Raw genomic sequence first — 20,412 nt, 5'->3', positions numbered from 1 at the left:
AGGGAAAGGAGACCTGGCTTAAAGTATGGAAAATACCTAAGGGGCGTGGCTTGACTGAAGCCAAGTCTGCAACAGCTCTTCCAGGGAAAAAGGAGAGAACATGTGCAAGGAAGAGGACCTGAAGAATGGATCTGCAGGGGACTGGACGGGCAGCTCCAGGTTTGGAAAAGGATAACAGTCACAAATGATTGTTCCCTTCTCCCTTTTAACTTGAGACAAAGCAGTATTTCAATCAAAACGAATTGTGTAGTTACTAAGTAACAGTATGGCAAGAAATGTGTAATTTAGTACTTTAATCAAGCTTATTTGACTAGGATAACCCGTGCTTCATTACCTGGTAACTGTCCATGTCCTCCTCTTCCTCCTAAGAGAAAAAATATATTATGAGGAGCCGAAGCAATCATTTATCCAAGAATCAGACTACGCTAAACAAGTCTGAATCTTTTCCCATACTTTATATTTTCTAATTTAAGGAATACGCTTTTTCATCTCCCACCCACGCTCACCCTCACTCTCGGTTTTACAGTTTTCAGGGAGTTGAAGTGAAACCTTGAGCTTCTCATAGGAAAGTGAAGAACCTCATATGACCTTTTCGGGGAGCTAGTACAATACTCCCCCTGCTGGGTTTACAGTCCCACTCCCCAGGGGAAATCAAACACCTGCTGGCAAACAGTCTTTATGAGCCAGCAGGGGGTTTCTGCAGAGGGGTGGGGAGGGCGGAAATCAGGCACTGAGGAACTCCTGGAGGCTGAGATGTTTTAACCCTCAGTTTGCCGTGTACCAGGGAAAACCAACAAGCTGGTGTAGTGGTTCCACGCAAATGCAATACAGTTAAAAAAAAAAAAAAGAAGAAAGAAAGAAAAGAAAAAAAAGATATCCAAGGAAATAAAGTACTGAAAGAATTGTTTGTGGAAGGCAGTTTTCTGACAGGTTCCAAAAGACTCTCTTGTCTGGTTGGGTCTGTCAACAGAGACTTACATGGATGGTTTCATGAGTCTTGGCCGATCTCGGCACCCTGACTTTTACACATCCAATGCCAACAGACAATATACATTCTTCCATCAGCGGTAAAGTCCCAGACTCCTGCACAGACTTTACTTCCACCTGGACTCGCCGGGACTGACCCTGTGTCACAGACAATTTTAAGAGTTTCTCAAAATCGGTTTGATTCCCAAAAATTTGGTTTAGAGAGACCCCTACAGGCTGATAATGAGAAAAGCATTTATCTTTAGAGATGCTATCTCACCATACCTTACATGCTTAGTAGTAAATTACAAATTCAAAAACTAATCAGGAACAAATATATGGCTTAGATATTTTTTCCAACAAAAAAAAACTTTAACAAAGGAAATGCAAAAGGCTAGACAATATAAAATGTTCCACTTACTAATAAGCAAATTAAAATAAGCATGAAACACCTTTATTTTCACTTACTAAGCTAGCAATTATCTTTTAAAAAAGGCAATTTACAATATTGCCCAAAGTTTACGAAAAAGGCAATTACAGACACTGTTGGTGGGAATATAAATCGGTAAAGCTTTCTGCAGGGCAATTTGCCTTAAAAAATAAGTATCCCTTGACCCAGCAATTCAACTTTCTAGGAACCTGTTTTAAGTAAATAATCATATATGTACATAAAGAATCTTACAGCAATGTTAAGAATAACAAGAAATTAGAAGCAAATTAAATGTATAACATTGATAACTGCTTAAACTATAGTATATTAATGAAATATTTACATGGTCATTAAAATATTGCTATAGAAAAACATACATGATATATGTTAAAGAGTACAGTGACAGATGTTAACTAGACTTCTTTTACAAAAGTAGATTACCAAAGCCAGTATATATAGTATGATCCACTTTAAAAAATAAGCAATCAGAATAATAAGAATGATTACACTATCCTGAATTCACTGCTCTCATCCCAAAATAAAATAATTTTAAGCCAAGTTGCACAACGAAGAATTGACCAGAGAGAAACTACTCCTTCTTTAAGCATGTTTTCACAATAAACACTATGTGACTTTGAGTATTTACAATGAAGTAATTTTTAAAAGAAAATTCCCAGTATCCCCAATCACTGACTTCAAAGTTGGTTTATAAATTCTAGGAATATAAAATAGAATTTGAAAAACAGAATCTGAACATGTAATTCCAAGTCAGTTACCCTTCCATTGGATTTTAATTCCCAAGAGCTTTGTATCATCAGGAAAATCAGCTTAGGCAATGATTGATCCTATCAAGCTAGATTGAAAGAGATGGGTTGCAGATGTCTTTAACATTTTCCGAGGACTATGCATCAGATATTTTGTGCAAAGAGTAACTCAGAAAACATTTTAATTGTCTGAAATAGTTTAGTCATTTCAATTAGCTACCTTTGGTTTTCACTTTGCCTGAGACAGGAAGTGACCTATTCTGAATGTGTGCCCAAACGTGAAGGGGAGGTACCTATACTTTGGGAGAATACAGGATAAAGAGAGAAAAATGGAGGGAAAAGATCCAGGAATGGCTTAATGCGCCACAGAAAAGCTTTCAACAGCTTTACGAACACATAAACTATTAGTGAACTTCTTGTAACTGCCGAAATTTGACTATTTTTTAACTACAAAACTAGCAAATGCATGCAGTTAATCTAATCAGTTCTCCTCTGCTACTTTCCTGTTGGAGAACAACAGGTTCCAATGTTGAATTCTAATAAGTCTACCCATCCAAGGCCCTCCATGAACTAGCTGCCCCAAGCCTCTATAACCTCTTCTGTTACTGTTTCTAGCTCTTCCTACAAGTTACTGATACTTTCTACCCAAACTTACCTAATTCCACCCTCTATCTTTATTCCTGCCATTTATATATGAAGAACCCTTCCAACATGATTCTTTCACCACCCAGGTCGAGACGCACATCCTTCAAAAAAGCCTTTCCTGATATACCCAAGATATCTTTGAACACTTTTAGTAAAGGTTGCCAGAAGTGTGAAAAACACTTAAATGTTCAATTTATACTAAACCACAGAAAATTATCTGGTCTTGCCTTCCGGGAGATGAAGAATTTCTAAGGCATCCAAAGAGGATATATATAGTTTTAACAGATGTTCAGGAAAAGATGTTCTTCACACCCTTATGAATCCTATTTTATGTATATATCTCACACTATAATTTAAACTAATTTCCTTTGCTTTTAGTGCCTTGTCTATACACGAATGGATTGGCTAAAATTCATTTGCTAGGGTCAGAGAACAAGTGCTTATCATTTTCCTCCTCCTAAGACATTCAGAAACTTATTTAAGCAAACTTTCTTTTTCCTTTAACCTTTTCTCATATTTTGCTTTGAATGATTTCAACATTCATTTTCTTGAGCCATTCTAATATTTTACTACTGTTTTAAAGTATGGAAACTGTCACAGGCAATAATATTCTACTAAATGTTGACTTCATGTAAAGAATAGCAAACAAGAGTATTTCTAAGTCTTACATATAAATTCTATTAAGATACTCTCTTTCATCTTTAATTTGCAGCACAGATACTACAGATCACATCTGTCTGGGGTTAAGTGACAAGTCCCACGCGTGTCTCTGCTGTATTGGTTTCTGGCAGGTATTCACATCCACCTAGCTGCATTCATTTAACGTGTCCTATTTACCTAACGTGTTAAGTAAGATAGAAAAGATATTTGGTCTTTGTCCTCAGTTCCTGGCACAGAGCTCCTAAAACTCTTGGAATTTCCTTAATGATAAAGGTGATAGGTGCGTCTTTTAGCAATGTGACTTTTCATTTGTCGACTCTAGGCAGACCCCTAGGTGGCTTCAGGATTGGGGCTGGTCGCCAGGAAGACCAAGCCTTGATCAGAAGGTTGGAACTTTCAGCCCTATGCCAAAACCTCAGGGAGAGAGAAAAAAGGGGCTGGAGATGGGGTTAATCACCAAAGGCCAATGCTGTCATCCACCACGCCTACAAAATGGAACATCCGTAAAAACCTACTAACGATGGGGTTAGAGCTTCCTGGCTGGTGAACACGTCAGGCGCTGGGAAGCTGGCGCAGCGGAGGGCACATGGCAGCTCCTCATCCTTCCTCCACACCTTACCCCATGCAGCTCTTCCGCTTGGCTGTTCCTGAGTTGTACCTTTTACAGTAAACTGGTAACAGTAAGCAAAGGGCTTTCCTGAGTTTTGTGAGTCATTCCAGCAAACTATGAAACCTGAGAGCTGCGGGAACCCTCAACTGTAGCCAAGTAGGACAGAAACGTGGGTGACCTGGGGCCCTGATACTTGCATCTGGTGTCTGAAGTGAGGGCAGTCCTGTGTAAGTCTGGGCCCTTAAACCTGTGGAGTGTGATGCTCGCTTTGGGTAGTTAGGGTCCAAACTGAACTGAATTACAAGGCACCCAGTTGGTGCCTGCAGAGAAGCAGAGAACTGGTGGGCATCAGAGGGAAAAACACTTCTCATCTCCCATGTATCAAGCACTGGGCTCCATATACAGTATTTTTAATCCTCACAATAACCCTACAAAGTTGGTGTTATCACCCCCTCCGCTTGACACCTGAGGAAAGGTTCCGGGAGGTGACTGAACTTGCTCACGGATATACAGCCAGGCCATGGGACAGCCAGAACCAAACCTCAGAATGTTAGACTCTGAAGTGCTTGTTCTTTCTGCCATGTCACACAGCCTCTCCTTGTCTTTATAAATGTTCTAATGCTGCTTGATACGTTTTATTGCCTACAGTTCAATTCTAAGTCACTTTAAAGCTTATCTTTTTCTTTTAAAAAAAAAAATTTATTTATTTGGTCGCGCTGGGTCTTAGTTGCAGCAGGTGGGCTCCTTAGTTGCAGCATGCATGTGGGATCTAGTTCCCTTGACCAGGGATCGAACCCGGAAGCCCTGTGCACTGGGAGCGCAAGTCTTATCCACTGTGCCACTAGGGGAGTCCCCAAAGCTCATCTTTTTCTTACTTAAACTTCACAGAAGCTGGTTTTAAATACTGTAAACAGCTTTATTTTTGAAAATGAAAGAAAATACACATGAAGGGAGAGAAAACTTTAATATAATAAATGGTCTTGGCCAATCCAGATTTCATTATCCCTGATGTTTCTGCTAAAAGGAATCCAACATTAACCTTTACGACACCAAAGAATTCAACGTTAACATTAAAAATTTCATTACCTGCCGGAGTTGGAAGATTCCACCTGTTGGCACGTCCTTTGCAGGAATTACCTCTACAGGGCAGTATTCACCATTCTCATTCTGTTCCAAGATTTGAACCCAGAATTCCACTTTCCTGGTGACTTCGCTCCATCTAGGAAATAGTTGAAGTTCTTGGAAAATCATACATTTCTATTTCAATACAGGCAGCTTAGGATCCTACACATGAGAATTAACAATGAAAATAACCTCCAAACAGAATAACTCAGTAGAATTATCTGTAGTTCAGTGAGTAATACACAAATACATACTGGCAAATGTAATTAAAAGCAAAGTTCAACAAACAACATCAGAACTAAAAATGATGCCTTTATTTCATTCAAAAAGGTATGATAATTACAAATCTATTTCAAAGTTGTTATTCAAAAATTTGAACATTGTTATCAGAAGTACAGAAATAAGTTGCAGTGATTATCTTTTCATACACAAAGGTAGTGCTGTATGCTTTAGTGACTTGACAAGTATCTCTGCTGAGGTCAATAAGAGAATCAAAAAAAAAAATCCCAATGTCTAATTTAGTATTTGGTAAAACTTTCTAAATACAAAAAAAAGAAGAAAATCTGCTTCTCATCTATAATTAGATGCAGTACAAATATATGCTCTTTCAGTCTTTTCCTTTTAACTCTTCTGTTTAAAATCCTGGGCAACAAGTAAGCCTTCCTCCTTCCATGATTAATGCTACTTGAAAAAAACTTTGAGCTAAAGATAGAATAAGTAAGGGACTTCCCTGGTGGCACAGTGGTTAAGAATCCACCTGCCAATGCAGGGGACACGGGTTCGAGCCCTGGTCCAGGAGGATCCCACGTGCTGCGGAGCAACTAAGCCCGTGCGCCACAACTACTGAGCCTGAGTGCCACAACTACTGAAGCCCGTGTGCCGAGCCAGTGCTCCACAACAAAAGAGGCCACCGCAATGAGAAGCCCGCACACCGCAAAGAAGAGTAGCCCCCGCTCACCACAACTAGAGAAAGCCCACATGCAGTAACGAAGACCCAACACAGCCAATAAATAAATAAATAAATTTATTTAAAAAAAAAAAAAACATGTAAACCTGAGTTCCAGAGTATATCTTGATCTATTTTCTCTACAGATGATTAATTAGAAGTATTTCATAATGATAAGCAACCTATTCTCCAAAAATTCATTTCACACTTTATTCTTAACTACCTATTTCTTAACTTTTTCCCATCACTCTTCAAAGTTCACTCCTCCAAGGAAGTTTAACTGTGCTGTTAATACCGTGGACATAACACCATCTATTACTGGAATACTGGTAATGCTCAGGAAGGGGTAACCTTTATAAATGGCAATATTAATCTCTAGCAATTTTTTAAAATTATAAATGGAATCAGATGGATATCTAAAATTCACCTGTCCCGAAGACTGCGTGTTTTTGCTTGGATAATCCCCAAATCCCACAGGGTTGGGTTTTTCCGAGGATCATTCATCTTATGGCCATAGACTTCAATTGCCAAAGCCCCTTCTGAAAGATGCTCGATAAAGTCTTCAGTGATGCCAACAGAAAATTCCTGAAAGGAAGTAAGCACAGAAGAAGAAAACACCTTCTGGTGACCTTACAATTACTTACACCTGACATAGCCTCACTTCATTATGGAGAAGAGAAATAGAATGTTTTAGCCATAGGACAAAACTGTCATCCAACACACATAATGAATGCTCAGATGGTCCAAGGTTCTTAACTCTGATTTTTAAAAAACTTTTCACCTTGAAAATCTATTGTGAAAGACCAGCACTGTATTCTATTTTGTTAGCAATATTTTGGAAGCTATTTTTGAAAGTATAAATAATTATATTAAGAATGACAACAATGATCTACGTCCTGATATAAAAGTTATTACATCCAGTAAGGCAGCAGTGTGTTGGACAATTTTTTCCAGTTTTTAGGAAGTTAACTATCTCTAATAATGAGAGAGAAAGGAAATAAATACTGATCATCAGTGCAAATAATCACCTATTTTTAAAAAATCTCCATCTTTGTAAGATAGATGTAAAACAGCCTCTTGCAATAATTAGGATTAAGCTCTAAAAAAGTTTATTTTAAAAAGTCATAGAATCTCTCTCTCTCTTTCTTGATCTTTAGCACAACAAAAGTATTTCTGTTTTAAACAGATTAGAAAGAGACCTCTCTCGAAAAAAAAAATGAGACGGCTCAAGTGAGATAAAGTAGAAAAAGAGCATCTAGAATCTGACAGTCCCGGCTCTGCTAGTTACTAGCCATGGGCAAATGACCTCTGAACCGACTTCTTCAGCTAAAAAAAGCACTGTCATCAAATACAACTGTGGGAAAGAGCAAATGAAAGAATCACAAAGTGCTGAACAGAACATTAGGGGCTCCACGATGCTAGTTCTTGTCTCCCTTCTATCTTCACTTTCTCTAAAACACTAGTTTCCTAACCTTCCCAGATGACAGTTTCTCCAGTAACTCATACAAAACATGGATTCCTTTTGGAGAAGAGAAGACATATGTACATATAGTCACACAAAAGTTAACTTTTGATGCTGGAGGAGTTACATGCACTGACACTATAGTTTTGCTTTTTCCCCCAGGTTTACAGAGATATAATTGACATATAACGTTGTGTAAGTTTAACATGTACATACAGTGTGTTGATGGCACTTTAGTCTTTGACTCCAACCCCACTCTAAGAAACTGATCCAAGACACAGACTGGTACCAAATTACTCAACAAAATATGGGTTGTTTTTTGTTTTGACCTCAGTAATTAAATGCTGCCCCAGTCTGGAAAACACACTTACATTGCATTGATCAAAGACAACCATGCACTGTGGTTCCTTGCTTACTGGAGAGGATGAGGTATCCACCTCGGGTGCAACAATTACTGGCTCCTGTTGATCCCAGAAGTCGTATTTGCAGAATACAAAGTGGGACAGATGCTGTGGCAAGCCGGTGGCTTGAAGTATCTTAACCTGAAGGAAAAGGAAGACTGTTTTTAACTCAGAAAGTTCCAAGAAGTACTTTGAGTCAGAGACACAGGCTCTAGTCCTGACTGTGTCATTAACAGTTGGTTTACGTTGACCAAATCTCATTCAACCTGGGCTGTATTTTTTCATCTGTGAAATGTCATATTTAGTGAGAGGTTGACACAAGGTATCAGTAACCTTGACTATATACAAGTAGACATTTTAAAGCATTTACAGGCTGATGAAGAATATTTAAAATTCTAGTTTTTTATATCATCATCATCTTCAGAAGAAGAAAGTTGTCAAACATTAGCACCATTCAATCATACAAACTCGGCCAACGATGGATACTACGGCCCAAGGACACAAGATTGTTAAGAATGATGAATGAAGAATGAAAACAGTGTGCATACCAGTAAGCAGTAAATATTCAGAAAAGGGCAAGAAAACATTTATTTGATATTTTAATGTATAAAAAAGAACAATGTTCTCAATTGGAATGTTACTTGCTACTAGAGCGTTTCTGGAAAACTTTAAAAGCATCAGGAATGTATACTCTGAAGATCTGGAGGGGTGAACGGAGGAGACAAAAGATGGTGACCGCTGACCATTCTCTGCAGCGATGTGTGCGATGCCTTCTCCGTGCAGATTCAGGGAGGAGGGCCAGATCAAAGGAAATGTGCCCTGGACTACTGGGGTGTGGGGTTTTGTGATAACTACGTGCGATTACAGAAGTATGTGTTTAATCAGACCCGAACGCCCCCAGAAGAAATGCCCATAATAGATTTTAAAGCAGCCAATAGTCTAAATATTTCTTTTGGCAGGCACTGTCAGGTTGATTTGTAACTTTTGTGATAAGTTGTGGAGGAAACTAGATCCTGAAATTAACTAAGCTAAATTCTGATTTCACAATCTATGAGGCCAACCTTCATGAGACTGCACACTGATCATTTATCATGCTCTTCACCTGGTTGCTTCCTACATGTTGTATGACGCACTCTAAACCTCCAGTACGTAAAATTAACAAAAACAGATTTGAGTATGTGGCAGAAGTTTACATAGTTTAGCAACCACAAATGTTCTTACTGTTTAACGAAGTATTAATAATGAATGACACAGAAAATCATGCAAAGCAGACGACTATTTTCTTCTATAATGGGTAAGCAACGGACGGGCACTCCTGCTATTATTCACTTTTTCCTGTGACGGCATAGAGTTTGAAACATCTAGACAGCAATTCCCAGGCTATGAAAGACAGATCGACTAACACATTTTGTTTGTCCAAACCAAATAGAGCAATTAGTATTTGGCAATTAACTTTTCATTAAATTTTAAAAACCATGCCCTTTTCATTAAATGTTTAATATGCTTATTATATTCTTTAAGATGAGGCAATGTGGTATTTGGGAAGATTGCAATATTCTGGAGTACAAAGATCTAAATAAAAATTTCTGCCACTTATTAGCTTCTGTTTATGAGCAAATTACTTAAATTCTTAGGCTTAGTTTTTCTCCTATGGAAAACAAGATAGCTACCTAATGATAGATGTGTGAGGACTAACCATACCAATGAAATACAATGAATGAAATCACTACCAGGCACTACGTGGATGGATGTTCAATACATACTTCTTTGTGACTGAATTCCATCTGAAAGCTAATTTTCTTTCTTAGAAATCAATCTCAATTTTAAGATTGAAATAAATAAGAAAGCAAGGTTTCATATGCTGAACTCTCCCCTATAGGCAACTCCTCAGGAATGAGACTACAGGAATAAAGAATATCAGAATGATATCTAGAACATAGGTTTAAGTTTTTGCACGCAGAAACCAAAATCACCACCAGGTGTCAGAATACCACAGACGTCAACTTGCCACTGCTCAAGACCTACAGCCCAGAAATGTCGGGAGACATTGACATTGTTCGCGGTTTAAAAATATAATAATTTTATTTAATGTAATTAAAATGATCAATATGTTAATATGTGCATACTTTTTTTCATCACAGAAAAATAAATCTAGTCTTCTTTTAAGGGCCAGTGATACTCATCACCTGTGATATCTCAAGTGTCCCCAAACTGGTATCTTTCGTTTTTTTCCCCACCAATATTTAACTACCATACAGTTGTCTTCCTCCTTTTACACAAAAGGCTATTACACACTCAGAATATGGTGTCTAAAAACCACTCCCCACTGAAAGGGATCCAGTTCCTTGGAGAAATGGTCTGGGACAAGGAATGTACAGTCTGCGTCACACCAGAGCAGGAAAGATGGCACAGTCTCTGAGGGTTAGGGTTGTATCAAAGGACTCAAGAGCCACCCGAAGAGGCCTCCACGAGCCAAAGATGGGATCGTTTGAGCTTCGATATAGGTAATGAATACAATGGATCAAAACATACCAAGTATATTTAAATCCAAGAGTTCATAATGATATGAAGACCAAACCAAAAAAACCTCACTTGTCGCTTTTGCATAATAGTAGGAAAACCAATTCATTATTTTGAAAACTAGTGAATAAAGGGAGAGAATGGACCATTCACCCTGCCTTTTAGATACAAATTGTACCTCTGAATAGCAAAACAGTTGAGAGTAGGAAGGTTCACTCTCCAGAATTCCAGCTAATAAATGAAGGGATGATAGAATTATTTTTTCTAACTCCTAATGAAATACCTAGGTAATAACCATCAACGATTGCTAACATCCCCGAAAGAGAACCAGACATGATGTGCCTTCTGATGGAAGACACCTCACCCTGTAAAGGATCATCGCCCCTCCCCTCTCCCATAGGTCACCTTTATATCTAACTCCCAATTTACAGCAAATGCACCTTAACACAGTAAATAATACCAATCAGCAAAATCCAGACTATGAGAAAACACACGATGACAACGCAGTTTCTACAATAAACAAATTGCAGGGTGAGAGAGAGAGAGAGAGGGCAAGCAGGAGGGAGCAAGCATAAGGGCCAGAGCCTAAAGATTAAAATATAAAATAGACTAAAGACACCAAGACGACCAGGGAAACTGACTGGATATTTCATGATATTAAAAAAGTATTAGTTCTTGATCATGATATCCTGGCTAGGTTGGGTTTTTTTAAAAGTCCTCTTCTTTTGGAGATACATATACTAAACTATTCTTGAAGAAATATGATGTCTGGGATTGCTTCAAAATAATCCAAGGGAAGGGGACAGCAGAGAAGCAGCTTGTGTATATGAATGAAACAAGACTGACCATGAGTTGATAGTCGAGGGAGGATGAATGGGGGTCAGTGACACTATCCTACTACTTTTCTATATGTTTGATATCTTCCATAAAAAATCTTAATACATTTTAACTTCATTAAAAAAAAAAAAAGCCGAAGTTACCCAGTGACAAAGATACACTTCCCAAGTGAGACAGTACCCTCATATATGTTACCTCACTAATGGTAACTTTCACAGGTTGCATTTCTGGTCCATCCCCTTTAAAGCGGGCCATTATGAGTCACAAAGGCTATGTCTCCCCATCTTTGATAATCATATAACCTCAAAGGAAATGTTCTGAAATCAAGTACAGTACAAAGATTCACCTTTTAGTGAATTAAGAATACTTCCCCGTCACACGGAAGCAATGGACTGTCAATTACTAATTGAGGCCTCCTAAATACAGGCAAAGACCTATGGAAAGTGGCCCAACTCTAACAGCTTTAGCTGCTCCATACCTGTAGCTGATGCCTAACCTACTCCTTTCAAAATGAAACTCAATTCTAGAAATATTTACTGAGCTACAAGACTGGACCTAGGATAGACTATGAAATGAGAGTGAAGTGTGGGCTTCCTGGCCTCACCTTTGAATGGCCTCCTCACTCACACACGGTATCTAAGCCCCTTGCTGATTTCTCGTCTTCAAAAACCTTTTTAAGTGGTTCCTGGGTGATTTTCAACCCATGGCACCCTGGCCCACTAGAGTGTGCCTGGAAATGCACGATGGGATGTTCTCCTTGTCGTAATGAGTGAAGAGGCGGCCCTACCTATGCTGACCTAACACGCGCCCAGCAACTACCCACAGCCCCCTAGGGAGAGGACAGCTTTACATAACATGCTCTCCTTCAAGTTCACTCTGAGTCTCATCTTTCCAGAAATATCCCTCAGACCTCACTATGTGCATTCATTGATGACCCCTACTCTGTGTCCCAGAACAACTCCTATCTACCCCTCTCGGAGCACACGGGTCACACAATACTGGGGTCCTCTATTTACCTCTGCGTCCCCCAAAGGTGCACACCAACTACACAGGTTGCTCCCTTGACAGCAGGAGTCCTGCCTTACTCATTTTCATATTCCCAGCGCCTGGCACAGTGTCTCACAGATGATACTCAACACACAGTTCAGGAACAGCATGCGTGGGAAGAGCAGAGAGGAAAGGGTCTGGGGTGAGGACATGATGGGACAGCACAAGCAAAGGCATGCTCCTGAAGAGGAAACAAGAAACATGGAAAGACAGGGTGAAGAGTGGCTTAGGCGGCTGCTTAGCAATAGGACCAGGGCTGGGACACACCTCCAGCATCACAAGAGGCCCAAAAGGAGGAGGAAACCTGTGTGAGAAAACTGGCTTCTCTAGAGAGAGGTTCAGACAAACTCAAATTCACATAATTTTAGGGCACAACAGTCCAGAAGAAAGAGGTGACTTATCCAAGGGGTCACAGAGGAAGGGAGTGGAAATACCTGGCTACCTGGAATGTCAGGAAAATGTGATGAAATACAGTCTCTAGAACACTAAATACTAAAGATTTATTTAGAGACAGATATTTTCAAAATTTGAAAAAGGACACAGTATTTACCGTCTAAATACCCACAATCCTCAAAACCAGCTGCACTTCTACTACTCCTAAAGGAAAGTGGGCCTTACCATGCACACGAGTTTGTTCTCCTGGGTCTCCTTATCAAAGGACGCATCTGCAGCATCATCACCTCCCGCAATTCTCTCCCCGATGTCACCACTAATGCGCATCACCTCTACGTGCAGCCGGCCTGCCACCTACAGCAGTGGGGACAAAAGCAGATCCTTTCTCCAGATTTTGTTCTTTCCTCTGTTGTAGAGTCAAGTGGTTAGCTTAGTGGTATAAAAGGTTCTGCCAGTTACTTTTCCTCAAAGTATTTATTTGGAATAATCACCATCCAGCAGTATGGAAACACAGATATTAATAATACACATAGATAATGCTTGTCGTTATTGATGAAAAATTATAACGACAATTTACTATCACCACCCTGTTGTTTCTCGAACTGTTCTCTGCGGGACACAAGGCACGAGGAGAAAACTAACCTCTCCTTTCTGGTTGATGATTGGAACAGCATACTGTAACTTCACATCATAGAAGAGGGACTCCAGGAAGACATTAGCCACCCCAATGAGACTGTGATTTTCCTGCTCATCATAGAATGGATCTGCACGCTTGAAGTAAGACCGTATCACCTTTAAAGAGATTCGAAACATACAGCTTCAGAAAATCTCTTAAAATAAACGAATTCAACCTGCCACTTTTTCATGCAGTCTAATAAAGTCATTAAACTTAGCCGAAGTATAGCACTGTATTGCATGCATGCACGCACACACACACACACACACACTCCTCCTCATTCCCACTTAGAATGGTGATCAGCACCCTTCACCCATGAGAGAGCAATCCCAATAACACATCATTACTTTCATCATTTCTTCTCCCTTACGTGGAAACCTTGCTGTGAAATAGAGAAAGCATACATTGACTAGAAAAATCAGCAGAGTGTACAAAAGTACTCTATTTTTCATTCACATCTATTCCACCTGTCCCTACCAAATCATTAAACACGCTGCTGCTAATGAGAGGTGACCCCCTTACAAGAGTGTGGTTTGCTTGTTATTTGTTGTTAATGTTATTTCATTTCTAAGTTGAAATAGGAGAGGAATACAGAAGAAAATGGAAAAAAATGTTTTAAGAAAAAAATGTCATCTAACTATAAGAAGTCATTTTAATTGATGAACATTTTTTTTTTTTTTTTTGCAGTACACGGGCCTCTCACTGTTGTGGCCTCTCCCATTGCAGAGCACAGGCTCCGGACGTGCAGGCTCAGCGGCCATGGCTCACGGGCCCAGCCGCTCTGCGGCATGTGGGATCTTCCTGGACCAGGGCGCGAACCCGTGTCCCCTGCATCGGCAGGTAGACTCTCAACCACTGCGCCACCAGGGAAGCCCTTGATGAACATTTTTACAAAACAAGAGGCTAAGGAAGTAAACAACTCTATGGGGCCCTAGGACCAGCAGTGTTGAAAATATGTAAAAATATACATAATTCATACTTCTATTTTAAATAGGTACAAGCACACGGCTGACCTAAATGAGCAAACCTGAAACTTGAGGAGAGAGTACCAGAGTTCAGATCTATGGCACCTGCTTTAGGATCAAAACGCCTTCAAAAAATGTTCCTAATAGTATAAATATTAAGGTATCACTGATGTTCAGTTCAAAAAACAGATGTTGTAGCTTTGTTATTTGCAAGGTTAAAATATGTTGAGAAATGGGAAGAGATATTAAGGCCTGAGTAAAACCATGGGAAACAGATACACGTAACACCAACAGAAGCCAGAACAAACATAGAAGATTCTACTAGAAATCCAGAGAACACAAATGTGGAGAAGAGAAGATGCCAGAAAAATAGGTTATTAAAATTCTTGACTAGCTAAACAATTGACAGGATTAAAATAAGTATTGTATTTATTAAACAAGATATTTTGGAAAAATGAACAGTTCTTCCCTAAAATGGGCAGGCTCATTCCTGAGTGGTTCCTTCTGTGACTATCAGTTAAGTAGTTTTTCTCAAATAACTTACTGGGGTATCCTCTTCACACTCCTTCCACTCCTGATAAAGATCTCTCATATCCAATAACCTGTTGTCCAGTTTTTCCAAAGACCAAATCTGCTTCCCTTTTCCTTTTCTTCTCACCTGGATGGCAGGTTCACTAAGGAGAGAGCCTCGCTGCAAAGACAGTAAGAGTGGCGTTGGGAAGCACAGAGACATCTATGCATCGTAGACATCAACCCCAACATTCTATAGCTACCAGTCAAATGTCATCGACGAAAATGGAAACTGTATCATTCTTTAATCTGTTCAGTGCAGAACTTCCCAGAAATCTTACAAGCTTAATATAACTTCTTTCTATCTAACTGCAGTCAAAATTTAAATTTAAGTATAAATCTAAATTTAAACTTAAATCCCAGAAAAGTAGACCGTGTCTATGGGGAAGTCAAAACTGTTTTATTCAGGACATCATATGACCAAAGAGTATCAGTGGGTAGGAAGAGAGTCATAAGCACTGAATGGGAAGGGAAAGTTTGTGGGATGGATGGTGAAGAATTTTTACCTTTCAAAAGTTTGAATTAAAAAAAAATTCTGAATGGCTAAGTATCTTAATGTGATACAAAACTCAAATGATTAAAAGAGTAAGCTGTGAAAAGTATCCTATTTACCCATTTGGAGGCAACAAATGATACCAACTTCCAAATATACGTAGCTTAAATTTATTATTAAGATGGTACAGAACTAGGTAGCGATGCTGGTTGCACAACACTGTGAATGTACTACATGCCACTGAATTGTTCACTTTAATTAATTTTATGTTACGTGAATTTCACCTCAAAAAAAAAAAAAAGTACTCATTTAAGTTTTTCTAGCTTACAAAAGCAACGTGCTTTTAATGTAGAAAAAATGTTTAAACGTTTTGAAATCACAGTGTAGAAAATAAAAATGCCCCTGTAGATCTCCCCCAGAGAGATGTACCTATCAGATATCTAATCAACTGAGATTTACCAGAAATTTTTTAAACTGTTCTGATACGTCTCCTTAGAACTTTGGAGAATTATGAAAGACGCCAATATTGCCTTAACATCTTGCCTATAATCAGTTCCAAAGAAACAGAATTTACATAATGAAGCAAGGATTTTAGAATTCTGAAGTTCAAAAATTACCATTCTCTCTCATACTGCAAAGGCCCTTCTACCTTATATTCAGCCAGCTAGGGAAACGAATATCTGAATACAAAATTCTACCTAATCCATCAAAAATTATGTACTAACATGATCAAGAGCTATAAAAGAACCCAAATAAGCGAGAAAACTGAATGGCAAGGATAGGAGACTATGATGGGACTTGCCCTCTGCATTTTATTAGGCTCCTTACATTATAAAAAAAAAGAGAGAATTGTGATCTTGAATACCCACATGAAACATCTAGTGGACAGTTGTGCCATGCCATCTAGTGACAAGTAGAAAGTAACACGCTATAGGTAAAATGAATCCCTAACTTGGGATGGGGAGGGGTGGCGGGTGGCAGAGGAATAGCATGAAGGGAAGAACCACTTGGGGTACGGGTACTGCTGGGGATGGGGATGAGGGTAAACCCCCCCACCCCGGTGTTTAAATAACCCCGGTGAAATATGAAGGCGTTTCATCCAGCGATACCTTTGTTTTTTTTCCTTAACGTCAATCTCACCTTCCTGTTGGCATCGAGGCTGGAAGCTGGAATCTGTAGGGTTACTTTATACTCTGTTCGTTTATCCAGTTCTTCCGCAATGTAACTAGCTTCTCTCACCAACAGATTGGCCTTAACGATTTGTTCCCTCAGCCTCATCAGGCTGTTATTCAGTGTTGCTTCTCTTCAAAAAAAAGGGAGGGGGGCAGATAACCATTAAAGCAGCACATCAGAATATTATATAGTGCATAGGATGTTAACGCCAAACTGCAAACCAAGCTTTACAACTGTCTTTTGCACACAGGGAATACATCACCGACACTGGCCCACTCACGCACTTGAATGTGGGCTACGTTACAAGCACTGGCACATGCTCCTGTGGAAGAAGCTAGCCAGAGACTAGGGCTTGGCAAACTTGACTGTGTATACAAATCACCTGGGAATCTTGATAAACTGAAGATTTTGACTCAGTAGGTCTGGGGTGGCGGACCCAAAACGCTACCTTTCTATCAATCTCCAGGTGACAGAGATGCTGCCTGTCTGCAGACCAAACTCTGAAGAGCAAGAGGTTAGTTAAATACGTCTGTAACCATGGATAAAACATTTAGTGCAATGCTAATTAGCTCAAATAGAGATCAAACTTGCAATCTGAATCTCATTGGTACCATGCTTTACCTACCTGATAAAAACCACCTTTCTCTTTTTCCTTTTTTAAAAAAAAGCATCTACCCAGGCTTCAGAACCTAAAGTATAATATACAATGATAAAGTATAACTTCTAAGTACACATAGTTGTTTAGTCAAATCCAAAAGCCATACAAACTGAAAATGGGGCAGCACCTAACAGGGGGAGCTTTAAATAAATCAATATAAATTGACAATTCCCTTTTTTTTTTCCCAAAAGTGGGGAGGGAAAAGACAATGCCAAGTGGTTCTTAGCTGTAACACTCTCTTTTAATGTAATTCATTTTTAAAGTAAGGTCTAGATTTTTCCACTCTGTATGTTAAGCAGGTGGGTTAAAGGTGACGAGCATATGCTACACAGGTGGCACAGGCCCTGTGCTCCACCTACCTCTCTTCCGCCCACTGCCTCAATCGCTGCTGAGCGCTGGGTGAGTGGAAGGAAAATTTGTCCGAACTACGACAGTTCTGTTTCTCAGGAGACAGCCGTCTCCGGAGCTGCTCCAGTTCATGTTCATACATGAGCCTCTGGCGCTCCAATGCAGACCGTTTCTCCTCTTCGTGCTGTTGTTCTAGGCTGTTCAGTATTGACTGCATGGGATCTAAACAAGTTTTTTTTTTTTTTAAGGCAAATAATAAAAGGTTAACTGCACAACACAATATACTTTAAATGTTCTCTATTATTATGTTGTTCGTCATCCTAATTAATAACGTAAGATTCTTAGAGACAGTTAACTTTCCTTACTCCCAATTACTGATCATATTATTTATCTATTCTGTCAGATACATGCCAAACCATCTTCCATATAAAAAAAGCAGGTCTATTTGTATGTTCTACACATAACCTAAGACAGAGTTAACGCTCCAGAAATCCACTACAATAATAAGCCAATGGCAGTCAAGTCTCAAACCTGAGAAATTCTGTCAATGAGAACAAAGTTTGCAGTGATTTGTATATCAAGGCAGAAAGAAAAAACAAGTTTTTATAAGCATAATAAATTAAGGCCAAAGTCACAAAAGAATTGAGTACCAGAGAACAACAGGAAGATTTCCTTTGTTGCTAACGTTTAAAAAGTGTCCACTGTAAACAACTCTAACAGTCTAGCAACTCTGAAAGATTCTACAAAGCACAACAGATCTGCTCACCGTTACTGCCCAGAGCCTTCATGGTTACCTCCATCTGCGCGTACTCATAATTGAAGTTGATTTCACTGGACACCTCACTGGACGAGTCTCCATCCACATCCAGCTGCTCAGAACTGGTGTCATTCTTCATGGACATGTCTTGTTCCTCATCTTCTCCACCTGCTTTCTTTTTCTTTTTAGGCAAATTAAGTCTTGGGGAGAAAAATAATATTATCTTTTAAAGCAAGATATGCATTTATTCATTGCATTAATTAAATATTGGCACTTGCTAGATGCCAAGGGGATACTATGTGCACATAAGGCAATTACTGTACTCAGAAGTTTATATTCTAGTAGTAGAAATAAAACACAGGCACATGCGCAAATAATGACAACAGAGAGTGTGACACAAAGCCATGTGACAAGCCAGGTGTCAGAGAAAAGCTGAGGACCACCTCTCGCTGGACTGAAAGAAGAAGGGATGACAGAATAGGAAGTCATCTGAGCCCAGCCTTACAGGCTGGGGAGAAAGCAGGGTGTTAGGACAGAGGAACAGCATGAGGAAAAATGGAAACTCTCATAGCCTCTGGAAAAATTAAAAATTACACAGAGATCCACAAAATGTGCAGAGCAAAAGTTGCGCGAGATAATGGTGGAAAGATCAACTTAACCCAAACTATGAGGGCTTTGAACACTAAGCCAAGCAATCCACACTTGATTAAGTTTAAGGAAAAAAATGAAAAAGATTTTCCACACACTTTGTACCCTTCTTTTCTCAACAATCAAAACAGCACCTGGCCCACAAGCAAAGGATCTAGTCAGCTTGATGTACGAAACACAGGGCCAGGGACAGGTAGAGGAACAGACCAGGATTTTAACTTTGTTCTCTATCTAGCCAGTCCATCCTCACCAACACAACACCAATTTTGTATGGGAAACGATATGCAGTCCCAGGTCAGACACTTTCATTCTCAGCCTCCTTTGCAGCCGAGAGGCAAATTCTAGCGAATGAGACGTAAGTGGAAGGTTGCTAGGGACTCTGGGAAGACTCCTGCTTCTTCTCATCAGCACAGTCAGGGCTAGTCCTGCCACCCTTCAACTTCGTTTTCTTCGCATGTGCCTGAATGCTGCCTTGATGTCTGGAGTGGCGTGGCCATCTTTAGACCACAGGGAAAAGCCAAGACAATGACACGACTTCTGCCATGACTCTTTTGAGAGGCTTAGCCAATGCCAATAACCATCCTCCTTGGGAGTTCCTGCTTTGTCAGAGAAATGAACTAACTGTTTAAGCCATTATAGTCAAGTTTGCCGTTACATGCAGCTGAGAGCATTCCTAAATGAAATATTAACCTTATTTTATGGATAAGGAAACTTAAACCACTACTTTTCCAATAAAAAAAAGAAACAAAAAGACAAGCATGTCAGAAAATAATTAATGAATTCTTATACCAGATGGCAAAGCAATCATCTTCCACTGGGAAATAAAAAGGAAAAACGATGTAAGTAAACACAGTATTTCTCCCGAGTGTACTTGTTCATGTGTCACTTGGGCTCAAATCGTATAGTGAACAAGTGTATGTATAGTGAATAAATGCATATGTATAGTGAATACATACTTATGTGCACAAAACAACGTAGAATACTTATAGCATTAAGTTTACTTTTTAATATATACTTTTCTATTTCGGAGTATAATCATCAAAAATCTACCTATTTAAGAGCCATGAATGTCATACCTGAAGAAGTGGTTGTTGCCCCATAATATCCTGTCTCCATGGTGTAGCTGAATAGGACTGGATACAGAGGAGCCATTTACAAATGTTCTGTGAGGAGAAGAGGTCAAACATATAAACAATGATTATCATGTTCTCCCCTTTAATTTTTCCAATACAATATAGGAAAAACAAAAGAATCAATTCCCCAAAATAAAATCTGCCCTTGGTGAATTTTATTACTTGTATTTCTTTCTTTGCTGATTTAT

The 20,412-nt window shown here is 39.3% G+C and overlaps 1 protein-coding gene across 1 annotated transcript in view; it reads right to left on the bottom strand.

Annotated features, from left to right (window-relative positions):
* KIF13B (kinesin family member 13B) overlaps positions 1-20,412 on the bottom strand; it is a 188,542-nt gene that overhangs the window by 59,448 nt on the left and 108,682 nt on the right. The window contains exons 15-26 of the mRNA XM_007466182.1: positions 20,168-20,254; positions 18,453-18,643; positions 17,698-17,908; positions 16,648-16,810; positions 14,989-15,135; positions 13,446-13,595; positions 13,029-13,157; positions 7,977-8,147; positions 6,571-6,728; positions 5,162-5,294; positions 979-1,125; positions 335-364 (exon numbers count right to left, since the gene is read on the bottom strand). Coding sequence (XP_007466244.1) covers positions 335-364; positions 979-1,125; positions 5,162-5,294; positions 6,571-6,728; positions 7,977-8,147; positions 13,029-13,157; positions 13,446-13,595; positions 14,989-15,135; positions 16,648-16,810; positions 17,698-17,908; positions 18,453-18,643; positions 20,168-20,254 — 1,717 coding nt within the window. The remainder of the gene's footprint in view (positions 1-334; positions 365-978; positions 1,126-5,161; positions 5,295-6,570; positions 6,729-7,976; positions 8,148-13,028; positions 13,158-13,445; positions 13,596-14,988; positions 15,136-16,647; positions 16,811-17,697; positions 17,909-18,452; positions 18,644-20,167; positions 20,255-20,412) is intronic.

The sequence above is a fragment of the Lipotes vexillifer genome, unplaced genomic scaffold (genome assembly GCF_000442215.2).
Source record: "Lipotes vexillifer unplaced genomic scaffold, Lipotes_vexillifer_v1.1 scaffold308, whole genome shotgun sequence".
In the NCBI taxonomy this organism is placed as follows: domain Eukaryota; kingdom Metazoa; phylum Chordata; class Mammalia; order Artiodactyla; family Lipotidae; genus Lipotes; species Lipotes vexillifer.
This window is presented reverse-complemented; position numbering and strand designations above follow the sequence as displayed.